The 11,188-nt window shown below is 43.4% G+C and overlaps 1 protein-coding gene across 1 annotated transcript; it reads right to left on the bottom strand.

Annotated features, from left to right (window-relative positions):
- Positions 1–10,692, bottom strand: ism2b (isthmin 2b). The gene is made up of 6 exons (XM_086264339.1): positions 9,894–10,692; positions 6,087–6,338; positions 4,932–5,259; positions 2,982–3,119; positions 2,794–2,862; positions 1–2,574 (listed from the first exon to the last, which is right to left on the bottom strand). The coding sequence occupies exons 1-6, from the start codon at positions 10,002–10,004 to the stop codon at positions 2,057–2,059; spliced, it is 1,416 nt and encodes a 471-aa protein (XP_086120465.1). The 5' UTR covers positions 10,005–10,692; the 3' UTR covers positions 1–2,056.
- Between the last annotated feature and the right edge of the window lie 496 nt (positions 10,693–11,188).

Raw genomic sequence — 11,188 nt, 5'->3', positions numbered from 1 at the left:
TCTTTATATATATATTTCTTCAGTATAATTGCAACATATTTATAGAGTACTGCAGTAGAACAGAATAAAACACAGACACCTGTTGTTGTTTCATGTAGTGATATGAGGCAGGAGGTTTCCCTTTAGTTAATGGGTGCCTTCATTATTCAGTCTTACTAGTGCACCATGATGAGAGTAGAGTCATTTCAAAGCTTCAGCAAACTTAAAAAACAAGAACAGACAAATAAATACTGTACAACACCATATATGTAATACTAGATTCAGAAGTCACAAAAAGGTCATGCTTTTCTCAACAGAACAGTTATACGTATATATGCACCTTCATATAACAATGCAGCATTTCTGGCGAGTTTCCCTTCACAATAACACTCTCATCAACAAATGGCAAAAGTAAAGTGCCTTTTCTTTAGAATTGGTGATACCAAAATGCAAATGCATGATTGCAAAAATGCATCTGGATGCAGACTTCCTGAAAAGATAAAGGTTTGGAGCAGACATCCATAGAATTAGACTGGATAGAAAGGACAAGTGGCACACGAGGTCATTTGATAGGCTGTTATAGGAGTGAGGATTGTTTAAGTGATGTGCAGTGTTTAAAAACCTCTGTAGCTACAAAGCCAAAATATATTCTGAGAGCGGTTAAACAGTCGCTTGATCAATCTCACGAGCCACACTTAACACTCTTAAGCCACACACTTGAACACACACCATATAACGGTAAGAGACTATTACCAGTATCCTGCGTCAGCCTGTTTATGGGTCGCTACCTGAATGACCTCTCAGGGATGTTTATTTGAGAAGCGATGTCCTTTCTATCCAATCAAGCACTGTACATAAACTCAAAGACCTTAAACAACAAACCACACAATTCATCAACAACAGGGATCAAAGGACTCCAACTGCACTAAAGCATCATCTGTTCAGCAATTATTGATTACACACCCAACACTCCTCTACTAATCTTTACCCACAAGACTGTACAAGATCCAATAGTGCTCCGCTGTCGAGGTAAATGAGCAAATTTGTTGTGATGGTCAGCTAGTCCCCCCCTGAGAAGATAGCAGAGACACAATCTAAAAGAACGTAATGTTTTCCCCACATTGCGTGGAGATACGGAGGTGGGATTTACACAGGCACCAACAGTCAGACTTCTGTTTTAGCTCTTTGGCACCCAGATCACATATACTTCCTGGCAATGAAAGAAAATGTGTGGAAACACTTGAAATCAATCGGTGTGAAATAGCATTTGAAATCAAATGTTCTGTTCTTTTATAGTCTCTACCTGAAGACTAATAGCATCATTCTCTCTAGCAAACTAAGCACTTGCAAATGAATGTTCCAAATCCTTTTAGCTTAGTTGTCTGGCTGAGACCTCAAATTTCTCAATAACCTCCTACTTCAGTTAAGTAACTCAGAGGACTGGCTGAATGAATGTGTCCTGTGAAACTAATGTCTTGTTCCACTTTATAATGCCTTTGTAAAACCTGAAGGATTTTATACTGTAGCAGCATAGTTAGTTATCACCTGGACTGTCCAAGCCATGTGCTTGTTCCATCAATCAATCAAGCTCATATTCATTATATTTCCTCATGTAAAATCTACAATAAGCATGATCAGGATGTTTCCTTAATGTTGGTGTTGTCAATCACAAGCGCTCAAAGATAGCATCAAAAAAAGCCAGTAGGCAGACATCATGCTTACACACACCCAGGAGAGAGTACTGGATATAAAGAGAAAGAGCTTGGTGTCATGCCAGATGTGTAACAGGTTGGCAAGTGATGAGACAACAATGTATTTTTTGTTTTAGTTCAGCTTGGTTGAGGCCGATATAAGGATAATGTGCCAAATCCTAACTTGAGGAAACCAGACTTCACCAATATTCCTAAACCTCCGCAAAACTCCTAACCTGTAAATTTCCTTCAAGTCATGTCTATTTAATTATTTATAGGTGGCTTTGATGTAATATTTCATGACTTTTAAGGTAGGCTACCTCCCCTCAAATTAGGATTGGGCCCTCTGACTCTCTGAGTGAAGTGGTAGTTTTGGCTGTGGTCCTTCAGTACTCCCTGGCCTCTTCGAGTTCATTCATGAACACGTCCTCGTGGGGGTTTTCTGGGCAACTCAGTCCATTGTTGGGTGGTCGCACCGCATGGAAGCGACTCCAGTCTCCCTTGCACAGAATCCAAGGCAGCACATCCACTTTGAAGTGCAGCTCGGGCGAAAACTCGGTGCTAATCAGGTTCGGCGTGCCTGCGCCTTTTCCTCGTGTGATCAGCCTCCCGCGGTCGTCGTAACAACAGTGCTGTGCCGCAAGGGTAGTCGAGTCACTGGACAGTGCCGAGCGGATGCAGCTGCGCGCTGAAGGCTTGTAGATGTCCAGGCGCTCCTTGGAGCCGCTGGCATCGTGCCAGCGGAACGGCCGTCCGTGAGCGTCATCATAGACACTGACCACAGTGTACGCGGCTTCGAAAGGGTAGGAGCAGGGGCAGTTGGGCAGCTCAGACAAAACCTGATGGAGGTACCTCTGCAGGAACTCGCTCTTACAATTGAGCCATTTCTCACAGCTGTCTACATCTGTTGGAAAGAAGACAGCAACACTGCATTAATCTCTGCCACTGCTGAGAGCATGAACAGATGAACAGACACCATGGAGTCAAGTCTGAATCCTATACTTGCATCTGTATACATCTGCTTTACACTACTGAGTAAGCCTAATCTAGATCCAGTTCCAGTATATATCTGATTGAGAAACCTTTTTTACGGTTATGGAAAACTTCCCGAATAAACACTCACCTGTTCCAAAAGGCTCTGTGCCATTTTCCATTTCGAAAGGGAAAGGCTCTACCACAGTGTTGACATCACCTACATAGAGAGGGATAGATTAGCCGATTAGTGAAAAAAAAAGCCCTGCAAATCAGAATAAAAATCTGAATATTTAATGCACGTGTTAAAGTAAAATATGCTTGGAAGTAAAATATTACCCGGGCAGGGCTCCAGGTCACATTTAGAAGCTTCTGTCAGAGTACAGGAGTACCCACAGGACTTGGTCCTCTTCCTCTCACCATGTCCACATGTCACTGAACAGGGAGACCAGGGTGTCCAATCATCTATGTCTTTCTCTGTGGAAGAGAAAATGTAAACATCAGTGTCAGGAACCCAAAGGTACACAAGTAGTGCTTAACAGATTTTAACTTCAGACATTTATTTGCTCTTACGCACACAAACATGCAAACGTGTTTCAGCCTTGTGGCTTTCATCAGCGCATCAGAGACTGAAAATGTAAGCATTTTCTGTGAACTCATTTCCTACTGATCAAAACCTATTCCACACAAACAAGAAAAAGCCTATTAAGAATAAAGCACAAGAGAATTTACACAATGGGAAAAGTGTCGTAGAGATTACGAGAGGTGATGAGAAGATTAGAATAGCAGCTCTGCACCTTCCTTTTGTAATAGGTGGAGCTAATTGGAAGCAGCTTCGAAGTGTTGATAAATAATTACAAGCACAAGAGGAAGAACCGGCAAAATACAATAACACCGTTTTGTGTTGCTATGAACTAAACACGCACTTCGACAGGCTAATCCAAAATGAGCTTTCAAACTTTCCTGACTGCCTCAGCCCAATTTTCTCCTGGTCTAACCTTTCCCATGCAAACCCGTGTTCTTTTTAAGAAGGCTTCAGTAAAATTAAAGAGAGAAAAGCTGTGCTGTGGCTGTCCGCCTCCGCGCCATGCTTCCTTGTGGTGTTAATAACACTGAAAACAAGTCATTCTTGATTAAAGGCGAGGTGGGTGCAGAAATACCAGCTTGGGTGTAGCGAGCACCCAATTTTACTTCGTGGGCGCTGCCAACTCGCCATGTGGCCATACAGGAATGAGGTCTCAGGAGAGTCTTAATTATAGAAGAAGCTAAGGCAGACATCCTTGATTTATGTTCACCAAGCCTTTAGATGTGACCACTTTATAGGCATTGTTGCCTTTGCTCGCTCGTCTATACGCACAACAGTTAAACAGATGGAGCCTATATACCGATATAAAGGACAGAGGAAAAGCGTTACAGTAAAACCTAGTTTTAAGCACCTGTTACTGCATTACAATAAAACAGAGGAGTTTTGTGCAGCGTCAACCTTCATAACTGTTCAAAAACACAAATAGATTAATTGTGCACAAATTTGTATCTATGGGAAAACCTTTGACGACTAAAACTTTCATGCTGTGGTGAGTCTATGGCTGTGCACTGAATTAATTTGCTTTTCATTCACTGTACAAATCTGACCTCTTCTCATCTCGCACTATTTACTATTTTTACAACTGAACAAATTGTCTGTGCAAGCTGAGACACAACACTAGTTATGTGGATCCTTTAAAGCACCCCGAAATTCTTGAACTCGCTCAAAAGGCCAAGCCGCCGAGGGTACTGAGGACCATCAGGGTCTGAGGGGGGCCCGAGGGGTCCCAGGGAAAGATGAAAGGGCCGGACAAATGGCCGCTGTCATTCTCTGTTCCCAATCTGCCCTCTAATTGTCTACAAGCAGAGGGCTGTTTTGTCCCAGGGAACAGTGCCGGCCTCACGCTGCCATTAGCAAAAGCATCAGACCCATCTTCAAAAGGCAGGCCTCTGCGACCAGCACAACCAGTGTCAACTTCAAAGTACCCATAACCCACAATGTCCTCATATTCAAGTGCTCATGCAGCCTCACTTGCTAGCATTGTTTGGATCTCTGTGACTACAGTTAACATGCAGTCTTTCTAAGCTACACTTCTTTCTCCAGCTCTACTTCAGGACCATCTTCATCGCTTTCAATATGATTTACTGAGCTATTTAGTGTCCAAAGGTTCATTTTTAAGCCTTTTTTTCCTTTGGGAAACAGAAACAGTTGTGTTTATACGGCCTTAGTTACACACAGAGAGTGCACCACTTTGCAAAACCTACCATAGTAACTCTGTATTGGATCCCAGCCTTCGTTCCAGTGAGTATCCCAGTCCCCGCCTACTCCGCTGGGTAAGGGCTCCTCACTACCGTAATCCAAAGAGTAATCTTCCTCCTCCTCTTCTTCGCCAGTTTCCTCCATGCCCGACCGGCTGTTGCTGTCCTCGCTGGAATCGGTGTAACTCCAAAACAGGGGCCAGAAAAGCTTCTTGCCTCCGAGCAAATCTACTGTGGATGAGGGGGAGGAGGAAGAGGAAGGTAGCCAATCTTTTTCCTTGGCAAGGTCCATCTCCACTTCCATTTGAGGATCATCGACTACTTCAATGGTCACCTGAGTAAAATAAGAGAGTGTCACTGATATCACAGCATGAACAACGCTTAAATGAATTATTTGGAGTCAATGAAAGATAATCAAATATTATCCATCTGAAATGTTCAATATCGCTACAATAAATCTGCTTTGCGGTTATGAAAAAGTACAGCATATACTTTTTGCAGCTTTAGTGCTTGACTTACAACTCTTCTTAAGAAATCAACCATGTCAAATCCTTGGAAGGGTATTTTAGTCAGGAAACCCGCTCTCCGGATCTAAGTAAGCCAGTCAGACGTAAGCATGAGCACTCAGTCAACTAAACGATCCTCTCAGGGAGAGAATGCGAACCTTTATTCTGGATAACTACCTCTCATTACCTCGATATGACTCATCCCAGATTCACAGTACTTCCAAGGGCCCACTTCAGCTGATGTAAAGACCAGACAGCAGTGAGACTAAAGAGAAAAGCTATGTTTCTGTAATTGTTGTAAAATGAATAGTTAGAAAGTAGCTTGACGATCGAGTACTATGGTCATTTCAGTATAGCTGGGTATATTCTTGATGTTATCCTCGGCCTAGGGTAGGTCTTGTAGGTCTATGTTACATAAAATCTCCTCGGAAATCAAATGTCTCTGTACTTATATTGATGTACAGCAGATTGGTAAAACTATGTCTCGCATTCTGAATACTCTGACCAAACAGGAGAAGATAAGTGCCTGCAGAGATCATAGAAAAGACTAAATCTGTGTCTTCATCTGTTTGTTGTAGACATTAAAGGGTTTCCTTTTAGCCTCTAGACATATAACACAGAGGTAATATCACGTGACTCCCTTGTCCCTACTAACCTGTATGTTGGGGTTCTGTGAGTTAATGTCAGCTTTGGCCAGGTCTGGAAAGTTCTTCAGATCCAGTATAAAAGGTTTGGTCTCCTCCTCAGGCTCAGGTTGTGGAAGAACACCAAGGGAGCGGTGCTGGGGGTGAGACCACCTCCTCTGGTGGCTGTGGGGCTCAGGCAGCAGACTCTGAACCTGGTTCTGCTGCTCCAAAGCCTCAGAGGCAAACTGGACACCACCACTATGAATTGACTGGCCATGAGCCTGACGGAAAGAACAGGTAAATGCAGGTTACAGTGAGCACAAGTTATCTACTGGAATAATTTAAGAAACTAACCAAAAGAACACTTGACAGAAAAACTCTTAAGGTGCGATTCTGCTTGCAAGGTGACAAAGTTTGCAGACACCACCAGTGTGTGCTGCTTAAGGGCTGGTTGCAGAAAGAAAGATCTATTATTAATAGTGGCTTACTGAAGGGTCTAAAAACAATTAGTGTTCAGTTTTCAGGAAGAAAGCCTTTACACCATCCACCGCTTTGCAGCTTGGTAAGCAATTCCAAAAGGCCCCTGGGCATCCACTAACCAGCCAAGTCATCACCCAGCCTTCGGTTCGTTTTCTTTTTTTTTTTTCCCACAACAGTCATGCCATCCAGGCCGTGGACAAAGAGGGTCCTGTGCCAGAGAGAGATCCGCTTTTAGCTTTAATGAGAGGGCCTGGGAGGCGTGGGACCCCTGGGCTGATGCGAGTGTGTCTGAACCTGCTGTGCTGCCGCCGCTACTGCCACTGCTTAATTTGACCTTTCAGGTTTTACAGTTACTGAGAAGGAAGGCCGGCAGGAAGAATCGCTGATCTCCGAGATTAATGGTGATTAGAGGTGACATTATAATAGTGGGTAGTTGCGGAAACATGTACCAAATGTAGAATGCAGTCTCTAAAATGAGATGCTGTTTTTTGCTTAGTCTGTTTTAAATCTAATAGGACACATGACTGTTTCATGACAGTCACTGGTAAAGAGGAAAAAAACAAAAACCCCTAATGAACCCTTGTCTGCCATTCGTTCATGTTTTTGTCATCCTGTGAAAGAGCTAACTGGCCCAAACATATGATTTGACAAGAATTTCAGATTGGACCTGTGCCAGTTTGTGGTACGCTCAGCACAACAGTGGCAGTCGGTGGGCTAAAGAGCAGAAGAAACGCTTTAATGAATGACCAGTCAGTTCATGATTTATGGTTATGGCCTCGAGAACAGGGCAGACTTTTCAGGGACCGCCTGTGATCATCCCATAAAGAACTTATGTAGTCAGTCAAATCCAAGAATGTGAACACATAAAGCTGGTTAGGAGGCGGTGCCTGTCGGGGATGATAAATGATGGATAAAGGTGAGCCCTCCTCAAATATGTGTAAGCTGGTGGTGACAAACAGATACTTTTTTTCTGGAAACATTTAGGTGTTTTCTTTGCACTATTTGCCACTTTTCTTACAAGAAATGACAACAAAAGTTGACTGAAAATAGCGATGGTGCACATTTTTTAAGCAAGAATTTTAACATTAATTGTAAGAATATAAGTAGCGGTGAGTAACATTACAGTTGTATTTATATTACTAATGTAAAACAGTTATGTTTACTGGATTTTAGAATTTTTAGATGAACATTTAATGTGATTTTTACTGAACATTTTATACTTTACAATACATAGTCAGCCAAAGAAGACCGCCAACTTGCTGTGCCCCCAACACGCAACACCCCCCACACAGATCTAATGATTCACCATCTTCAACATTACATCTCATGTCTGATATAAGATTTCACTGGTAAAAATTCACCCCCACGTTGCTGCGTTTATCCCCGTACCTGACCTTAGTCCATACAGGTCATAACGGGCTTACACAAACCAAACACACACAAAATCTCAAGTCCAGAGTCATGAAAGAGACCGCATACTTTCACACCCTCCTCATCTCGTCCTGTTACACATCTGGATCCTGTATTCTTTCGCCCTGTATATCACTCTCCTCCTCCTTTCGTCCTCCCCCTCATTCTCTCTGATCGTGATCTCCTCCTCTTGGTAGTGGGGCTCCTCTGATCAAAGGCATCATGGCTGATGGCATGCAGTGCGTTTTAACAGGGACACTGCATGATGCACCGGGGGTACTCGGCTCTGGCCTGGGGACTGGATTTTCTTCTTGAAACAGCCTGACAATACACCCTTTTGGCAAACCGCAGCGTCCTGCTTTTAAGTGCCCGGAAAGACTGAATGTTGGGCTACTGTCACTGCTACTGCTGACACGCATTTAGGTTAGGGAGAGGAGGTCCGGAGACTGGATGGGGTGAGCCAGAGTAGAGGGGTAGGGACAAGATCCGGTTGGGGTTTGGGGGAGGGGGGTATGCAGTATGGCAGCCCTGATTTATGCACCCGCAGATATCAAAGGGTCCTGCACTTGGCTGTTTCCAAACCATTACAGAAGAACAATAAACTATGGACTCTCTTTGATCACCATCTTTGTGTAAATGGAAAGAGGACAACAAATGCATGCCTGGTAGAATCAGGGTGAGGTAGTGGAAGTTGGTATGTATAGTGGGGGTACAAAGCAGAAGAGGGCAAACAGGTCCCAGTATCTGGAAAAGAGGCCACTTCAACACAACGCCCCTCCCTCTATTCTCCACCGAGGCATGGGGGTAAAGGCAAAAACAGGAAATTCCACATTAACACAAAAAAGAGCCAACGTAAACAATCAGATGAATGACACTTGACCTGAGCTCCAGTGTGAGAGATGCCTAAGGCTTCCCTTTCTCTGGTTACATAAGCATCTTCTTACTGGGCACCCTAACCCATACTGAGCTTGTCCTCCTCCTCCCGCAGTCTTCCTCTGCTAATCTCCCCTCTTCATCCACCACTCACACATGCAGGGGGGTCACAGGCAGAGAGAGTCGCCAACATTTGGCTTTTTGGTGAATGAAATGAGCAGTCACAGCAGCCACAGTAAGATTTTTATTTTCTTCTTGTCACTAATGAGTCCTTCCTTGTGTCTTTTTGCTTTGACATCAATCAGGCAGATGATGAGAGAGAGAGAAAGTCCCAATAGGGCATCCATGGGAGGCCACACAAGAAGGAGAGAGTTCAAAGGCAAAAACTGAACCCTGACACAAACACACACAAGCGGACTTTGATATCCAAATATGTCCATGTGTAACACAAACATTCCCCTTTGACACACCGCACAGTGTGTGTGTGTGTGTGTGCGTGTGTGCAGAGAGTTTGGATTTAGCAGAGTGAATGCCCAGAGATGGCAAACCTTACTATACATGGAGAGAGCAGTGGAACAAAAGAAGGCAACAAATTTCTAATGTGGAAATTCTTTAGTTGATTAAAGAATGCCTGGAAAAAGAGGGTGAGAACATTTCATTAAGGTGTTTGTGATTTTTAAATTTCAGCAAACAAAATTACAAACAAATGCACAACATAAGTTTTAAATGTTGCAAACAAAGTGAATAACTTAAATAATTTGCACCAAGCAGTTATATTACCAAGAGGCTGAATGGGAAATTAAAGCTAAGCACCAACTTTCTGATATTTTATTGTGCTCTAGTTTTAAAATTATGTTGGTACAATTTTATAAGCTATTGTAGTAATAAAAGGAACAGGACTCAGGAGACATTTTACAACCATCAGCAAAAACTTCCAACGCATTAGCTAATTGCCTGTCAGTGGCAAGTGTGATCTATGGCTTTTTCTAACTTGTTGCTAAACTCTACGCCACAAAAAAAGCCAACACACAGAAAGGGAAAAGAAAAAGGAAAAAATGGAGAAGAGAACTTACTTTGTGGGCAATATTCTTGCGTCTGGTAGGTAACCCTGTCACCACACTCACAAGAAGTATTGACCAGAGCACAACCAGCATCTGAAATCTTCTCGGGACCTCTTGACTCATCTTCTCCACTTCAAAGCTTCCCGTGAAGCCTAAAGGCGGTAAAAGTGCTTCACTGTGCACTGTGTGTTTTAGGTTAGATTACAGCTTTACAACAACAACACAAAAAACGCTTGTGTCCTTTTCGCGTTTTCTTCTCTCCGACTTTTGGCTCAGGACAAATAAAAGTTTTCAGCCTCGTCTATCAAGAAGTGTCGCAACTTTAATAAGATGCGCACGAGCGTCCGCAGGTATCCCGCGCGCTATCCATTCCTGACACCAGCGCCTCGCGCAGCAACTGTCAGTCCGTGTGGCGGCTCGAGCTCGATGCTGCGCTTCTCCATAAACACCGCGGGACGGAGGAGCTTTAAGTACCAGAAAGAAGTTAAATACCCCACGCAGAAACTCCCCGTCCGCACTGTCGCTCACTTATTCAGCTACTTCAGAGTGTGACTCACTCGTCGTGGGCGGGTGCTCACTTCCAATACATTGACATCTGGAGTTCATAGTACGCTGTGCATTTTGCTAGCTGTCTGTCTGATGCGTTCATCCATTATCCAGCTGAAGTTCATCCACCGGCTCTAGAGAGGGTGTGCGCGCGCACCGCCCAGCCAACCGGTTTCGGTAAACTTTCCTTTTACGCACGCATTCAGGGGGGTTGATGCTGAGGGAGGAGGGGGCAGGATGCTCATTGCTCACAGCTGTGCGGAGGGTGGGTGCGCTGGGCACTGAGGTACATGGTAAGGTTTAGTTTGCGTTGCAGACGGCAAGCCACAAGGCGGACATGCTCTCACGTGTTACTGGGAAAAGTTAGAGATTATCTTCAATCTCGAATACCAGTGGCTTAGGGGAGGAGTGTCAAATATAAGGCCCGGCAATAATTGTTTTTTTTGTATTTTCATAAATGTTACAGCTTATCCTCCTGATAAAGACACACACATTAATACTACAATGATGAAGTAACAGATAAGCAATTAAATGATACCATAGAAATGTCTAGTTTTACTGTGTCCACGGTAAAATAAGCAAAAATAGGAAATTTCCCAGGAAATTAACAAAAACTTTCTTTATAATTACAGGACAGTCTGGGCAGTGAGGTCAGACTTCTCTGTAATTTTACACATTTCTTACAAATTTAAGCCCAAAGTGACAGATTTATTTCATTTACTACATCTTTATATAGGTAAACTGAGATGTAGAAACTGCAC

This window comes from Aulonocara sp. 'chitande type north' Nkhata Bay, linkage group LG15 (assembly GCF_057382095.1).
Source record: "Aulonocara sp. 'chitande type north' Nkhata Bay isolate Kocher_YH1m ecotype deep benthic linkage group LG15, A_spYH_male_GT1.1, whole genome shotgun sequence".
NCBI lineage: Eukaryota > Metazoa > Chordata > Actinopteri > Cichliformes > Cichlidae > Aulonocara > Aulonocara sp. 'chitande type north' Nkhata Bay.
The sequence above is the reverse complement of the archived record's forward strand: the minus strand, read 5'-3'. Positions and strand labels throughout refer to the sequence as shown.

Coding starts and splice junctions, on each gene's coding strand:
- ism2b (XM_086264339.1), bottom strand. CDS start 10,004: ATGAGTCAAGAGGTCCCGAGAAGATTTCAGATGCTGGTTGTGCTCTGG. Junction 5,260..6,086: donor CACAGAACCCCAACATACAG/GTTAGTAGGGAC, acceptor TATTTTACTCAG/GTGACCATTGAAGTAGTCGA. Junction 3,120..4,931: donor TCCAATACAGAGTTACTATG/GTAGGTTTTGCA, acceptor TCTCTTCCACAG/AGAAAGACATAGATGATTGG.